This window comes from Mustela nigripes, chromosome 6 (assembly GCF_022355385.1).
Source record: "Mustela nigripes isolate SB6536 chromosome 6, MUSNIG.SB6536, whole genome shotgun sequence".
Lineage (NCBI taxonomy): Eukaryota > Metazoa > Chordata > Mammalia > Carnivora > Mustelidae > Mustela > Mustela nigripes.
In genome coordinates this window covers 87,737,842-87,753,881 of record NC_081562.1, presented here as the reverse complement: position 1 = coordinate 87,753,881, position 16,040 = coordinate 87,737,842, and the positions used below count along the sequence as shown (strand labels likewise).

Here is a 16,040-nt window from a genome sequence, read left to right as displayed (position 1 = left end):
TGTATACATGCAGTAAGTAAAAGTGAAGAAATAGAGGTGCCTGGGTGGCTTAGTGGGTTAAAGCCTCATTATGCCTTCGGCTCAGGTCATGATTCCAGCGTCCTGGGATCCAGCCCCGTATCAGGCTCTCTGCTCAGCAGGGAGTCGGCTTCCTTCCTCTCTCTGCCTGCCTCTCTGCCTACTTGTGATCTCTGTCTGGCAAATAAATAAATAAATAAAATATTAAAAAAAAAAGTGAGGAAATAGATCTATATTGTTGACATGAAAAGATATCCATTCACACTGTTAACATGGAAAAGAAAAAAAAAAGAAGTACCAGGCGCCTGGATGGCTCAGTCAGTTGAGCATCCCCTTTCGGCTCAGGTTGTCATCCCAGGGTTCTAGGATCAAGCCCTGCATCAGGCTTCCTGCTCAGCGGGGAGTCTGCTTCTCCTTCTGCCCATTCCCCCTGCTTGGGCTTACTCTCTCTTGCATGCACGCAAAAATAAATAAATAAAATATTTATTTATTTATTTTTAAAGATTTTTTAGGCGCCCTAAAATAATTTTTTAAAAGATTATTATTAAAAAAAGAAGTACTGGGCGCCTGGGTGGCTCAGTGGGTTAAGCTGCTGCCTTCGGCTCAGGTCATGATCTCGGGGTCCTGGGATCGAGTCCCGCATCAGGCTCTCTGCTCAGCAGGGAGCCTGCTTCCTCCTCTCTCTCTCTCTGCCTGCCTCTCTGCCTACTTGTGATCTCTGTCTGTCAAATAAAATAAATAAAATCTTAAAAAAAAAAAAAGAAGTACCTATCCCTCTCTCAGGAATCCTGGTTTGTTTGATCCTCTGTGTCCCGGGGCTAAGTTCCCTAAAAGTTTACTGGTCTAGATGTTTTCCCCACACCAGGTGAGGGGGGACCTGTGTAAGGAGGACAGAAACGATCCTCTCCTTAGAGTGACGACACAGTCTGGTTTCTGGAATGGCGCTGAACATGAATCTTTTGACCTTCTGAACCCGTACGGTCAGGACACTCTTCATTTTAAGGTCCCCTTATAGCTGTGGAAAATGGGGCTCAGGAAGGTGAGATAATTGCATCAGGTCTGTACAGGCACTTCCTCTCCTGGGTCTGCAGTGGGCCGTCCCAGATATGAGGTTGCTGGGAGCAGAAGAATTAAGGGGTGTGGAAATGTGAGGTGAAGGAGGAATAGAGGTGGAAAGGAGGGCAAAGTTGGGTTTGGGGGAGGGGATGGCATTAAAAAGGCAATGCGTGTCTTCCAAGACCCTCAGCCCCTCCCACCACACAGTCTTGCCTTTGGGGACCCAGCTCTTCCAGTGTGCCTGTCAAAGTGGGCCTTCATCAAAGAATGAATGAAGGAATCAACAAATGAATGAATAAAAAGAGACACAGTTTATTATTGTACTGGTAACAGTACAAAACGCCAGCCAAACCCTTCTCAAACCTTGGCGGTCCCGGCTTCTTTAGGTCACCTTGCATTGACCAGATCTGTAAGATCCTTCAAGTCTTCCCAAGTCTGGACAGTCATGAGGTAGGAGTGGACCCTGTGCCTGCTCTAGGGGGCTGGAGGCTCAAGAGCTACCACCATTCCGTGTCTGTGCTCAGTGGCCCTCTGGGTCCATGGATCTCCGTCTCTGGAGTTCCCTGGTCATGCCTGCCAGGCCCCCTTGACTTGGAGCTAGATCCAGGAGTGCAGGGAGGGGCACCCTGGTCCCGGGCTTTGCAGGCAGAGAAGAACTTGGTGGTATCATCTGGGCAGTGAGGGTGCTCTGATCTCTAGGTATGGCAGGACCAAGATCGAGGTGTCACCAGCCCCCAGAAGGTCGTCTGTGCCGGAGAGAGGTGAATTGTACATGAGTTCCCCTGTGCCCACCCTACACATCCAAGACACAGAAGCCCCCACACCAGGCCCTGGTCCCTGACCAAATGGCTGTTGAATTGGGGAACAATAGAGGGCTGGCTGTTGTGGAGGGGAGGTGTGTCCTTCTAGATGGGGAGCTGAGTGACGGTCATGGTCCCTTACCTGGGGGAGGGGGCAGTGTCGCCGAGCGTACCATTCCTGGCAGTACAGGCTGACCTGGATGCCTTGGCCCAGAAAGAGCATGGTCCACATTAACACATTCCACGCTGGGCCCGTGTGCCGGTCATGCATCATGAAGTTCATCAGCCCTGATGTGAGAGGAAAGCTTGTTACTCCAACTCCAGATACCTCGTCTCCCTGGCTGCCTTCTCATCCCAGGGCACTGGGGAGTGATGACAGGAACTTGAACCCAGATCTAGCAACCCATAGAGATCTCAAGTGGCTCATGTGAAAGCAGGATTCCTCTGTTTATAGCAGTATTCTGGATCTTATACTAAACCTTCCATCCCCACGCCGCTTCTCCCCCTTGTCTCCCTCTATGTGTGCCCCACTCAGATGCTCCTCTCAGATGCTCCTCTCTAGCCAGAAATCTTCTCCCACATCCCCCAAGAAAACCCCTGCTGCCTCCCTCCCTGTTCCCAAGTTCCTTCACACCCCAACTTTCATGCTTCCCCCTCCAGAAGGGTGTGTGTCCTCCCCTGTCAGTCTGGAATTTCCAGAAGCAGGACTCCAGGCTTCCTCTCTCTGGATGGCTCCCCCTCCCGTGGCACATGGAGGCCCAGCTCACCTCCAATAACTAAGAAGAGTATCAGCATGACGGGGTAGAAGAATCCCAGGACAAAGCAGAAGATGTACTCATGGACCACGGCAGAAACCAGGAACACACCCAGCATGGCGGCCCCTCGGGCCCGGCCGCCAAGGAGCTGGCAGGGGTGGGGGGAGGAGGGTGGAATAAGTCTCCTCAAGACTTCTCCACAAAGAGTTCCCTCTTTAAGGAAGCCAGAAGAGTGTATGGTACAAAGAATATGGAAAGAATACGGGATTTGGGGTCTGAAGGGCTGGTATATCTTATTTAAGAGCATTTTATTAGTTCTTTGGGCTAATGCAATCTTTAAAAGGGGATATAATGATGCTTGTCAGGGTTACTATGCAGATCATGTATGTGAAAAGTCTTGGTAACTGAGAGTCGCTATATACATGTTCCTGAGGAGTCTAAGGAGGGGGAAATGCTGTGGGGAGTGGAATTAAGGATAAGGAAGGAAGGGGGCACCTGGGTGGCTCAGTGGGTTAAAGCCTCTGCCTTCGGCTCAGGTCATGATCCCAGGGTTCTGGGATCGAGCCCCGAATCGGACTCTCTGCTCTGTGGGGAGCCTGCTTCCTCCTCTCTCTCTACCTGCCTCTCTGCCTACTTGTGATCTCTGTCTGTCAAATAAATAAATAAAATCTTTGAAAAAAAAAAAAGGATAAGGAAGGAAGGAAGTCAGATTCTAAGGAGGGTTTTCTGCCCACTGGGTTGGGTAGAAGAGCGTAGATGGAGGTCAAGGGGGCCCTTGGGTCTGGAAAATGTGAATGGTGTAGACAGAGGGAAAGAGAATGTCCTGGAAAGACTCTACTAGCTGTGGGAGCTGGTGGCGCGGGGCGGGGGGGTCTGCTGAGCTCGTACCCACAGCCCATCTTGATAGACGTAGCTGTATAGCCAGTCATGGACCACCACATTCCAAGTGCGGTAGTAGTTGGAGAAGGACGTTGAGTTCCACCAGTCCTGGGGGAAGAATGGGGTCAGGGTTAGGGGAAGGAGGTGAGCATCAGGGTCCTGACTCTTCTCGGGCCCCAGCTGCAACTCCTTGCTTCCTGCACCCTATCCCAGTGTTCCCCAGGGGGCTGGCCCCTGGCTGAAGAGAGACAGCAGGCACTCTCCCAGCTGCCTCTTCAGGATCTGGGGACCTCCCTCCTTTGTTCCCTCTCAGGGGAAGATGATTCCAAAGTAAGATGCGAACTAGAGCTTTTGGCCCTGGCTAGTCGGGAGGCGGAGGGGTGACATCAGAACCATATCCAGGGAAGCCCGTTTCTCATGTGGGAGACTGATGGCACAGCGGAGGTGACACCCCATGGAGCCACCAACGTCCCCAGATCACTCTCCAGCCCTCACTGCATCCAGCTCCCAAGGGGTCAGGTCCAGGACCCACCCGGTAGAACATTCTGTCTCCAAATCGTAGCATCTCTGCGAAGGCGTTGAGCCAGCAGTGGAGGAAGGCAAAGAAGATGAGCAGCAGCATGAAGATGCCTGGTGAGTGGGGACAAGGGCTGAAGGTCAGACTGGCCCACCTGGATCCCCTGGGAAGCTCCAAGGGCCCCTCATTGACAACCAGGGCCCCAAATCCTACCAACCACTTATTTGTCACTCACTAACTCATGCATTTATTAATCCATCCATCTGCTCATGACCCCCATGTTGGATGCCAGAGATGCACAGATGAAACTCAAAACCCCTGACCCTCAGGGGTTCATGGAGTGGTTGAAGAGAGAGAGAGAGACAGAGGCTGAGATAGGGACGGAGACATGTCCAACCATGCATCAAGGTCAAGTGTGCTGGGAGCTAAGCATGGTGGCCATTGATGGGCTTAGCAGTGCAGAAAAAGGGGTGGGTCATGGTGATTGATGGCTAAAACTGAAAGGCTTCCTGGAGGAGGAGGCCCCCAAAACAGACCGGACTTCGCTGCTGGAAAATGGGGAAAGGAATCCAAGCTGAGGGACCAGTATCAGCGAAGGCCTGGAGGCATGAAAGTGAGTATCTTTCAAGGAATGGGCAGGGCCTGGGGCAGGATGAGAAGACAGGAGGGGCTTTCTGGGAAGGGGCCTTGAATGCCAGGCCAAGGGATCAAACTGTATCTGGAGAGGCCAGCAATGGGAAGTCACTGGAGTTTTTGAACCAGGGTGGGTAATGACTAACCTGGAGGAGGGATGTTCGTCGGGGGCAGGCGGGGGAGGAAAGATTGAAGGGGTAAGGAGACAGGTGAGAAGGCCAATGTGGAAAGAGAGAGAGTGGAGTGGTCATCTGAAGTGAGCCATGATGGGAGGGGCCACAGGTGGGGGAGGTTCCAGTGGCATGAGGTGTTGAACCTGACTGAAGGGAAAGAGGGAGGGGAGGGAGAAGTCCCCTACTAGGAAGCTTTCACCCGGGTGCAACCCTCCCCAGCCCTGCCTTTGGTGGCCACACCTGGCAACGTGGCATGCATGATGGAGAGCACCAGGGCCCGAGTACTGAAGGGCTCCCGGCTCATGTTGGCAAAGACAGGAACGCAGAGACGGCTCAGGATGAAACAGGCATACAGCACGCAGCCCAGGGCCTGGGGAGGGGTGCGGGAGGAGTGAGGGACATGTCACTTTAAGAGGAGTCACAAGCAGCTTCCCCTCCTTCTGGAATTGGATTCTAGCCCAGCACCTGCCTCCTCTTACCTTAGCACCACCCTCTGCCCTCCTCCCCAGCATTCCCCATCTCACTCCCAGAAATGCCCCCTCAGCCACCACGTGTGTGCCCTTCTACCCCATTTCTGACCTGGGCGAAGTTCTTGGCCACATAATTCCACCTGACGTTGGGTGTCCTGCAACAGCAATGGGGATAACATGTTTCCCAACCTTTTATTTTGTTCCCTGCCTGCAAGGGTACAGGCCCTCTCTCTGAATCTCCCAAAGTTCCTCAGGCCTGGGAGGATAATCTGGGGAGGTAAAGGTCTAGAACATTCTGCACCATCCATACTAGACACGGCAAATGGATTTTTAGCTCGAATGTCAACTAAAGTGACTAACCATCAGGAGTTCGCTCCAGACTGACCGGTTTCCCAAGGTGGAGGATTTTTGGTACTAAAACTGGGGCAGCCCTTGGCAAGCCAGGACAGTTGGTCACTCTTGTGTCACCATGGGCTGTGCAAAGCAGAAGGGATAGTCTACCTGCCACTTATTTCCCATTGTAATTATGGGAAGCTTCTTGAGAAACTGGCCAGGGTCTGGGGTGAGGCTAAAGACCCCAGAGAGAGGAAAAGAGAAGGGCAATGTCCCTGATGGGCCTGGGCATTTGGGAAAGAGGTACAGGGTCTTACCTGGGGTAAGTCTTCCTGTAGATGAGTGTAGGGCAGAAGAGGAAGTAGAGGTAGCTGGAGAAACTGGGGGCTTGTTTGCCGTCTCCTGGGGAAGAGTGAGAGGGCTCTGTCAGTGAAGGGGGAAGGGAGAGAGAGTGGGAGAGGGGTGGGGGCTGGGGATGGGCCGGGTGGGTGGAGGGCTGGGTAGGACAGGGGTTTAGGGGATGGGTGAGGGGCTGGATATTGAGTCTGGAGGTGTGGCAGGCAAGGTGAGGCTATGCAGGACCTGAAGCTGCTCTTTTTTTTTTTTAAAGATTTTATTTATTATTTATTTGATAGAGATCACAAGTAGGCAGAGAGGCAGGCAAAGAGAGAGAAAGGAGGAAGCAGGCACCCCGCTGAGTGGGGCTCCATCCCAGGACCCTGGGACCATGACCTGAGCCAAAGGCAGAGGCTTTAACCCACTGAGCCACCCAGGCGCCCCTGAAGCTGCTCTTTGACACTCTTCTTTTGCTTCCATTCCAGGCGCCCTACTTCCTGGTACAGGACCTGCTTTGTCATTTTTCATTTGGCACCCACAAGTTCCACCACACATTCTTTCTCTCCTTCTGTTCTGACTTCCTAATATAAGGCTCTCATACTCTGGGTCTAGGCCCGGAAATTGGAAAGTGCCGGAAGTCCTGAGTGTCAGAGGCGCCATATCTCAGAGGCTGGACTTGAGAATGCCTGATGACTAAGGCCCACAGAGTCCAGTTGGGAGGCCAGAGTTCTGCCCTGGGGGCAGCACAGGATCAGGAAGCCAGAGCTTGTATGAGAATCCTGCAACCGCTGACTTCACTCAACAGCCAAAAGGCCTGAGTTCACAGCGGGGCCGGCGCAAGGCCTCACCTACTCTGGCACAAAGGGCTCCAGGCACAGCCTCTCTCAAGAAGGAGTAGCTCTTCATCAGGAGCCTGACCTGAGATGGAATGGAAAGGAGGTTAAGTTGCTGTGTGGCTTTGAGCTAATCACTTAACATCTCTGTGCGCTCCTTGGCGGAAGAGAGGCAGGTGGCTTGCAAAATCTGTACTGTCAAAGCCCGTATTTTATCTTTTTGTTTGACAGTCTTATAGCCTAACAGGTCGCTCCTGGAATGAGTCAAGGGTAAACGGGTACAGGAAAGGCCAGGGCGGAGCTTCCAGTCAGCCAATACCGGTGACTCCTTGCAAAGTCCGATTTCATTTGCACAGCAGCAAATTTCCTCGGAGCCCCCGCTGGTGCGTTCAAACCCTTGAAGACGGACTCCGCCCCTAGGAACTAGCTCCGCCCCCACCAGTACTATAGTATCTAGTGCCCCCCCCCGAGCCCCGCCCCCAGCTTCGTCTCGCCCATCACCTGCTCGAACACTAGGACACAGCGCGAAGCCGGCGGGAGCTGATACTTCAGGGCCACGTGGACTGGGAGGACGCAGAGCACCGCGTTGTGGGCCGCCAGCAGCACGCAGCCTAGGCCTACCCCCAGCGTCCAGGCCCCTCCAGCCCGGGGCCTCGCCCATAGCCGCAGGGCCTGGTAGGGCACCAGCAGAGTGGACAGGAACATGGGGACCCACGTCATCAGCGCCAAGGGCAGCTGTCCAAAGCTGAAGATCAGTAGGTCAAACTCCAGCATCAGCCTTGGAATTGAGAGGGAGAAACAAAGGAGACAAATGTGTGGCCCATCTTTGTCCCCTCCCTCTGCAGTCAGAACTCTTGGAAGACAAACCGAGGTATTTTGTGAAAGTTACTAGCGCCCCATATCTGAAGGTTTTCAAGATGACACCTCTGTTGTCCCGAAGTTCTAGCACAGGGTATTGCCTGAAAAGACTCAATCGTGGGGTGATTTTGCTTACACATGACCTTTAGAGCTCTCTGAATCTTAGGTGTTGCAGGAGGGCTCAGAACTTTGTATGCTGCTGGTATTAAAATATGGGATATTCAGAGTTTAGCTTGGTTTCCGTTACTTGTGTTCTTTTGGAGTGTCTGTAGCTGTAGACGAAGTTAGTAGAAAGCAGGTCGTTGGGTGTTTTATTTGCTTGTGTTTAGATTGTATGGTTTGTAACAGGGAAAAATTGGAAACCACCTAAATGTCCATGAGTGAGTAAAGGACAGTGGGCTGACATGGAAAAATCTTTAAGATAGGAAGATAAGTTATTAGGGAGTAAAAACACAACAGTAAGTACAGTAAGTATCTTATTTATGCAAAGCCTCACAACAGACACCTTCTTGGTTCTTATGCACATGTGGATGTGAACGCATGGAAAATGCACTGGAGGGAAACTCTCCAAACTGTTAAAAATGTTATCTCTGACAGCGGTCTGGGGCTGGTGGAGTGGTCAGGAAGGTCTGTCACTTTTACGTGTATTTGAACTCTTTACTGAAATTTGATCCTTCTATTCCTCATATAATTAATAACGATTTTGCCAGAAGGCAATTCTATTGCTGAACCCACAGATTCTTGGTCCTCTTCTTTTTACTGCTTCCTAAACTGCACTTCCGGTGAGACAGGGGAGGTGTAAATACAGACCCCCACCCCGGGCTCTTCACCTCTCTAAGACTCATCCCCAGAGTTGGTAGTGCTCTGGGGGGATGTCAGTGGGCATTTCTGGGTTCCCCACAAGACTGGGAGTGCCTCAGAGACTGGGATGGGGTCTGGCTCTCATCTCTGGCCCTTAGGTGGGGGAATTGGAAGGTGCCCAGTGGAAGTTACTTGGATCAAACAGTGCTGACTTGGGAGGGAGTGTGAGAGGTAGGAAGTGTGCCTGTGTGTTCACATGGATCTGGGCATGGTTGCTACTGAAAAGTATTTGAGCAGGAGACAGAATGTCTGCGGAGTAGCTGACCTGGGAGGTCAGACCAAGGGCCATCCAAGGCTGTGGAAGGAAGAAGTCTAAGAGTGTCTTTTAGGTGGCAAGGTTGTTGGAAGCGATGGTGATGTGTATCCAGTACTCAAAGGATCAAAGTGGGGGGGTTGGGCTGTGGTTGCTCAGGCCAGTGGCAGGTGGAACACTGGGGACCTAGGGGTCTGATCTGTGTGCCTATCTCAGGCGGGAGGGGGGCCTACCTGCCCTCGTCGATGAAGTCGATGGCCAGGGTGCTGATGATGAAGACACACAGGCCAGCGATGAACATGTGATAGATGGTACGGAAATGTTGCACTTCCATCAGCTCGCTGCAGGGACAGGGGCCTGGATGTTGGTGTGGGAGGGTCTTCAAGGTCATGGGGACCAGCTCAGGCATGATACACATGTGGGATGGGGACTAGCGATTGGGAACTTGCAGCTAAAGGCTGGGACATGGCTGGGACTTCTCATCCAGGTGGCCTTTCTTCCACAATCATGCCCAGGGCAAATGGGGAACATGAACTTTAGAAGCTCTCTCCAAGTCTTCCCTCCAAACCCCTAGAACCTGAGGATTTGAATCGAGGGGTCCTGGACCCCAGCCAAAGCTCTTTCTTTTCCTCCCATCCCGGGTCGGTGATGTGGACTTACTCAAGCAGGGACTTTCGGGTGATGAAAATTTTCCGTTTCCCCAGGGATGGCTCCCGGGCCCTGAATGAAGACAGTTGTTCTGGGTCAGGACATGAGAGAAGGTGGTTCTGGGCAGAGAGCAGAGCCTTGCAGAAGGTGGATACTTGGGAGCAGTAGTAGAGGAAGATCAGGGTGAGGGCCAGAGGGCAGGACCAGGTGGAAGGTCAGGGCCAGGGCAGAACAAGGCCCAGAGGTGGAGGTCAGTGTCAGGCAGGCAGAGGCCATAAGGACAACAGAGAGAAGGTTGACGGGGTCATGCCCACACTGACAAAGGATGCATGAGATGATATGTAGGGCTCATAACTCTCGCAGAAGAGGCGCCTGCTACAGGAACCCAGCCCCGAGCTCTTCAGAGGCTCACTTGCTCGAGGAATCTGGAGGCGCCGAGGGCGGAGGTCCACCTTGTGGTGGGTAGGACTGAACGGCCTCCCACATGGCCCGGTCCAGCAGCTCCATCAGCGGTCCCTGAGCTTGCTCCAACAGCTGCATCTTCACGGCCTACGGGACAGAGCAGGGCAGGCCGGTGGTCGCTCTCCCAGTGAGCCGTCCTCTCGTTCACCATGTATCTGCTGAGTTTCTCTGCGCACCAGCCATGTCGCTAAGTACCGGGAATAGGCAAGGCTCTGGCCCAGGGGTTCCCCCCAGACTTCTTTCTCCCTGGCTTCTCAGGGCAGCAGTGAGGACCGAGGAAAGCCACTTCCATGGCCAGGGTCTGGATGCCGACCACCTTGTCCTCTCTGACCCTACTCTCTTCTCCCTCTCCCCAGCTTTCCCTCTCCTGACCTTTATCTCGCCAACAGAAGACTGTTCACTGGCTGACCTTTGGCCCCTGGCCTCCTGATAAGTATTTCCGACCCCTCTATCTTAACCCTTAGCTCTCACCTCATCTGAAGGGTTGGAGCCCCTCCACTCTCCCAAGACCTGTCCCTCTTGACCTCGGACCTCTGATTCCCTCACCTCCATGTGGCGGGTCCATTGCACCAAGTCCAGGCCTCTGTCCTTCTCAGAGTTTCCTAAGAGGAGGGGTCAAAGGGCATATCCAAGGGGGAGGAGTTAGGCTTCTGCCACCTCAGACAGACCCAGAAGCCTCCTCTGTCCAGGAAACCCTGTCAGCTCAGCAGCCTCCCTGCCCCCAACCAGGGGAGTATCTTGTATTATGGTGGGGTGACCAGAAGGGGAAGTTTTTTTTGCAGAGGGTGAGGAGGCTACTGGGAGCCTGATGACATTACCTGGGAAACGGGAAGTTACTCGGTTCACCCTCAGGAGTGAAAGAGCCCACAAGATAGGGCAAGGCCTCAGCTCTGAATATCTCTTTTCACTTCCCTCTCCTGGCTGGGCAGTGAGGGGCAGAGACAGTGGCTGCCTTCCCTTGCCTCCCAAGACAGGAGGGACGCCCTCAACAAGGCGTCCCCACCTCCAGCCCCCTTGAGCTCTCTGCCCACCCCTCCAGGGCGGTTCACCTTCTGCCGAGGGTCGGTCCTCTTGCTCTCCTCTCAACCCTTCTCCCCTCCGCAATCGGGCCGCCTTTGGCTCCATGATGTGAGTCTTGACGGGTCAGCAGGCAGCGGAGAAGTGGCGGAGAAGTGTCCCCTCCCTTCCTTCGCAGCCTGCCAAGCTCTTATCTCACTCAGCTCATCCGACAGCTCCAGAGACTAAAGTCCTTTCAGGAGGAGGGAACCTCCAGAAGCTCAGGAGGTTAGAGGGTAACGCTTCTCAGTTCCAGAGTGCTGGCTGTCCCAGGAATGGTTGCCACCCCCAGCAGCCCAAGCCGCCACCCAGATGTCCAGCTGAGGGAGCCACGCCTCCCTCTAGAACGGTGGCTTTGCATCTCTGTGTGTCGTGGGGAGGGGGGCTTGTCGCCTAGCACACTCGCCTTCCCAGTAGCCTGCAGGCTCTTCAGGTAACAGGGAGTTCAGCTCCCTTAGACTGAGCGATAAGGCATGTTGTATGCGTGTGATTCATGTTATGATGGGGTACCACCTGTGACAAAGGTGATGCTGTGGCCCCTCCAGGAGGGGCTGGGTGCCAGGGCCCCCAAGCGGCAGCTCTTCCCTACACCTGCTGGGGTTAGCATGTGGGCAGAGAGGACGCAAAACAAACACTTATTCTGAGTCTAGGGAAGGCCAGGCATTGTCACAGACGGAAGAACAAGATTTAAATCTCCATCTACCAGTTGTGTAACTTCAGGCAAGTGACCCAAATATTGGAAGCCACAGTTTCCTCTGTAAAAACAGGGGCAAAAGTTCCTACCTGACAAGGTTATTGTAAACACACAATGAGGAAGTCCTCCCAGAAGCCCATGCTCCAGGGTCTGGCCCATGGGAGGGGCTTGATAAGCAAGACTTTCCTTCCCTTTTTAGTAGAATGTAACAGAAAGGTAAGTATTTCGAGAGTTCCTCTTTGTTGGGTTCCTGCTGGGGATTAACTATTAATCCTTTCTCTCCCCTCTCCCCTTGTGTCCAAATATTAGTGTTAGAAACAAGGTCACAAACTGAGAAAAAGGCCATGGCCTCCATGTCTGTCCTGCTCCCATTCCCTGGGGGGTAGCTGGGAGAGGCTCGAGGGTTGGAAACCTCCGCCAGTGGCCGGAAAGTGGGAGAAAGAAGGGCTGGGGCTCCATACATGTGAGATGTAGAGACACAGAGACATAGGCCAGAGACCCCCAACACAGCTTTATTCACACCCAAAGCCCACTCTAATAATCTTCCCGTGTGTGGGGTCTAGGGGTGAGGGGGGACAGTGGGGGTAGGGCCTGAAGGTAGAGTATGGGGCTCAGGGCTCCTGAGTTACTCATCACTCAACAAATGACCCAAGATGGCAGCCCCATGCTCCTTCCAGGGGCCCTGATGCATCTCCCCACCCCAGCCCTCCAGTCTTAGCCGCTGCTCCCAGGGGGGCAAGAGGAGCTTCCATCGCCATCCTGGGACCCTGGCAGGGGCTGGCCCATCCGATCCACACACCAGCAGGGACCTCGGCGCTGGCCCTGGGAGGAGCGGCACTGGGGAGAGAGGCACAGAGGATCAGAGGGGCCACCATCAGACTCTGGCAGGAGGGACAGAAGGGCCCATGGGTACTGAGTCTCTTGTTCTGCTCTTCTCCACTCACTCAATTGGCCCTAGTCTTCCAGGCCTGAACCACAATTGTCGAGGTGTGGTTCCCAAACCAGCCTCGGCATCAGCACTAGGGACAGCTTAGAAATGCAAATTTTCCCTGTGAGTTCACAGCCCCTAGGCCCCTAGGTGACCAGAGCTGTCTCACCAGTGTGAGCCCAGGACTTAAGCATTCCTGAGTCAGGCAGTCTGGCTCCATTACTATAGCATGTGGCTGTTCTCTGTGTTTGTGTGGGTCCTAAAGTGGGAAGATCTTAAAGGCAGGGGCAGTCTCCTTAATGCCCTTTGTAAGCGCCCCTCACCCCATCCCTGGTAGGCACCTGTGCTGCTGGACCAAGGGGCAGAGAGGAGACAAGGGGCCTCACCTGCCGCTTCCGGTAGAAGCCCCGATGGTCACAGTTAGGCACGTAGAGGGTGTGAGCCCCTCGGTACACCTCAGTCTGTAGTTGCTGGAGCACTGAGTCCAGATGTCTGCGGCACGGGCCCTGGGAGGAGGGAGAGCACGCAGCCTGGAACCAGCCCAGCCTAGCTTCACCATGCCATCCCTGGCTTCCCCAGGTGGGCTCCCAGGACGTGCACGTGGGAAAACTCTCCACGCCCAAGGGGACAGCCTGTGATGGGAGTTTCCAGGGCTCCCCACCCATCCGGCTCTCCGCCAATCGCAAACGCACCATCTCAGTGTCTTGGACACCCCCAGGACTGGGCCGGCCGGCAGTGGTAGAGGTCCCTGGATTCCTCTGTTGGTCTCTGCGGTTCACATCCTGGGGACGAGTGGTCCCTGCTTGGGGTTTGCTCTCCTTAGGATTCTCTCCTACAGCCACAAGAGGAACGGGGGAGGAAGAGTCCAGAAATTGGGAGTCAAAGACCAGAACCAAATGGAAGAGAGCCTTGCTCACCCTGACTCCCTGAAGCGGGAGGAAGAAAAGATCTTTCCAAGTAGTGGAAATGAGGTCAGTTAGAACTTGCCTCCACCTGTACCTTCTTCTGGCCTCAGTTTCTCTCTCTGACAAAGAGGGATATTACCTTTCCTGACAATATGTCCAGATTAGTCTTAAGGCAGAAGCACTTTGGAAAGCAAACACAGAGTGTAAGCACAAATATATTGGGAGGCCTTGGGCTTGCAGTGAAAAGACCTGGCTGTTCCCCACAGAAGCCAGCAGGGGGTGCACCAAGCCAGGGAGATGAGGCAGAAGAGCAAGGGCTGTGGGGGGGTTAGCGGGGACCCAAGTGGAATGTGTGTCCCTGGCTTTAGACATGGTTACTTTTGGGGCACCGCAGTGGGGCCTCTCCCTTCTGGTCCCCCATATCTCAACCCACCTCAACCCCAGGGGTCCCAGGAGCCGGTACTCAGCCCTTGACCAGGACAGGCAGAGGACAGGTTGCAAAGATGCAGGGAATGAGGGACTTCTAACCTTCAGGCTGTTCTTGGCTCTGGAGAAAGTGTCATACATGGTGTCTGGGGAGCCTAGGAAAGCTCAGGACGGGAGGGGGTGAGGAAGTAAATTGGTACCACCAGGATGTCAGGGTGAGGAAAGGCAGGGAGGGGAGTATGCACTGCTTGGAACTTGTCCCAGCTGTAAAATTAGATATTATGGCCCCAAAGGGATCAGCTCTTCCTTTCCATGCCCAAAGACAAGCTCTGCTCAAGTACCCAGTCCTCAAGCCTAGACAGTTGCTCCCACTTTCCTTATACCCGCAGCTCAAGAGCCAGTCCCTCTGCAATCCTGATTCTGATCCTTCTTCTTCCACCCTTCTCAGACCTTGCCCCTCATTGCCTCCATTTAGCACCCTACCACAACCATGCTCCCACTACCTTCTCTGACCCACCTAGACAACCCTTTCTAGGAGGACCCCTAGCAGTCTGGACACAGGCATTTGGACTGAAAGAAACTCCCAGTTAACTTCTCATCCCTTCCCATGAAGAAACCAGGAGCCCCTGGGTGGGGGGACTGCTTTCATTTCCTGCCCTCCCCTGTCCTTGCTGCCCCCCATCTTTTGGATTCTGACTCACTTGTGTCCTACCCACCCAATGACTCAGACTTCTATTTTCCTCCCTGGGGTAGGGTGGGGTAGGGTGGGTGGAGGGTTCTGAGCAGCTTTAAATCATAACCCTGATTTGGCAGATTCCTTCTTTTCCCACCTCTATCCCCTTCTCTTGAGGCCCCCCCGAGCCTGCCCTCTGACCCTAGTCTAGTCTGAAACAATTCTGGGTTTGGGACATCTTCTGTTCTAGAGCCCATGCTCAGGTGCTTTGGACACCCTGATATTAAGGGGAGAATGAGGGGCTATTTCTCAGTGTGTGCAGGATTTTGGAGTCTGGATTCCCTTCTCTCCTTCTCCAAATGGAAGCTGGGAACAACATCTGGGTCCTTTCTCCAGCTGGGAGTGGGGGATGGAGGTGGGGGGGATTGAGGGAAGGAGCAGGGATGCTGTGGCATATGGCATGGCCCTAAACCCCTCCATGCTCACCTTTCCCTTCAAGAGGAAATGAATTGGGGGTGGGGGGAGGTTCAGAGCTCAGACATTTCCCTGCTTTGTCCCCAGAGCCTGTAGCCACACCCCAACCTTCTAGCTGCTTCCCGCTCTTGTCCCTTCACACCCAAAACGTGCCCCTCCAACCAGCCCAGCCCCGGGCTAGGAAGAAGAAGCATCACAGTACAGAACCCAGAGGCTGGCAGGTGCCTGCTCTCCAGGACCCTGCCCGGGGCTTTGCAGGGCTCACGTGGGCGGGGCAGGGGCGGGGCGCCGACTCACCCTGGGGCCCGCGCGCCCGGCGGCAGCGGCCGCGGCCCAGCAGCAGCGCCCGCAAAGGCGCCTCCTCTTCCTCCGGCGGGTGGCACTGCAGTCCTGGGACGCAGTTGGGGGTGTAGACCCCGCACTGCTGCCCCTCCCTCCTGAGACAGCCCCCAGCTTCCGTACAGGCCTCCGCCGGTGGCCCCCCATTCTCCTCCTCCACGCAAGCCCCCGGACAACCCGCCTGCACCCCCTGCCCGCAGCCTGGGCACCGTGCCAAGGCGGCTTCTGAACGGGCAGCGAACAGCAGAGTTAGCAGCAGCAGGGGCAGCAGCAGCCTGTGGGGGGTCATGGTCAGGATTTTTGCCCGGTCCACTCCTCCCAGAGCCCTCGCAGCGCAGCTGCTGCCCGCCGCCGCCCCTCTGCCTTAAGTAGCCGCCGGTCAGGGGCCGGGCCCTTTAAGAGCCAGGTGAAGGGGGGGTGGGTGGGGGAGAAGGCAGGGGCATTCCCTAAACTGGGTGGGACTGGAGAGGGCCCCCCCCACCTGGGTCCTCCCCACTTTTCTCTCCCCCGCTCCCTTCCAAGTTTCTGTTTACTTCCCAAATTACTCTGATTTTTCTTGCTTTGTTCCCGGGACTCGTGGCCGGAATTTGGGAGCTGGACAGCTGGCTGGAGGCACTAGAGGGTGGGGAGGGGTGGAAGAAGGAGAGGGCGGGAATTGGG

The 16,040-nt window shown here is 54.6% G+C and overlaps 2 protein-coding genes across 2 annotated transcripts; both read right to left on the bottom strand.

Annotated features, from left to right (window-relative positions):
* Positions 1–1,366: 1,366 nt before the first annotated feature.
* Positions 1,367–11,216, bottom strand: SOAT2 (sterol O-acyltransferase 2). The gene is made up of 15 exons (XM_059404869.1): positions 10,935–11,216; positions 10,432–10,487; positions 9,836–9,972; positions 9,436–9,495; positions 9,009–9,116; positions 7,305–7,581; positions 6,819–6,888; positions 5,952–6,036; positions 5,411–5,456; positions 5,072–5,201; positions 4,041–4,138; positions 3,518–3,616; positions 2,642–2,777; positions 2,017–2,162; positions 1,367–1,820 (listed from the first exon to the last, which is right to left on the bottom strand). The coding sequence occupies exons 1-15, from the start codon at positions 11,008–11,010 to the stop codon at positions 1,770–1,772; spliced, it is 1,575 nt and encodes a 524-aa protein (XP_059260852.1). The 5' UTR covers positions 11,011–11,216; the 3' UTR covers positions 1,367–1,769.
* A 910-nt stretch (positions 11,217–12,126) lies between these two features.
* On the bottom strand, positions 12,127–15,780 carry IGFBP6 (insulin like growth factor binding protein 6). The gene is made up of 4 exons (XM_059404868.1): positions 15,339–15,780; positions 13,256–13,395; positions 12,950–13,069; positions 12,127–12,472 (listed from the first exon to the last, which is right to left on the bottom strand). Exons 1-4 carry the CDS (start codon positions 15,667–15,669, stop codon positions 12,350–12,352), a joined length of 714 nt encoding a protein of 237 aa, XP_059260851.1. The 5' UTR covers positions 15,670–15,780; the 3' UTR covers positions 12,127–12,349.
* Positions 15,781–16,040: the final 260 nt, after the last annotated feature.

Bases quoted from the DNA above. Each gene is read 5' to 3' on its own strand.
- SOAT2 (XM_059404869.1), bottom strand. From the start codon at position 11,010: ATGGAGCCAAAGGCGGCCCGATTGCGGAGGGGAGAAGGGTTGAGAGGA. The intron at 7,582-9,008 runs GTAGGCCCCCCT...CTCAATTCCAAG, and splicing joins GACTTCATCGACGAGGGCAG to GCTGATGCTGGAGTTTGACC. The intron at 2,778-3,517 runs GTACGAGCTCAG...CACCCCTGCCAG, and splicing joins TCTATCAAGATGGGCTGTGG to CTCCTTGGCGGCCGGGCCCG.
- IGFBP6 (XM_059404868.1), bottom strand. From the start codon at position 15,669: ATGACCCCCCACAGGCTGCTGCTGCCCCTGCTGCTGCTAACTCTGCTG. The intron at 13,070-13,255 runs GTGCGTTTGCGA...CCCTCCTCCCAG, and splicing joins GTGTCCAAGACACTGAGATG to GGCCCGTGCCGCAGACATCT. The intron at 12,473-12,949 runs GTGAGGCCCCTT...CTCTCTCCCCAG, and splicing joins GCTTCTACCGGAAGCGGCAG to TGCCGCTCCTCCCAGGGCCA.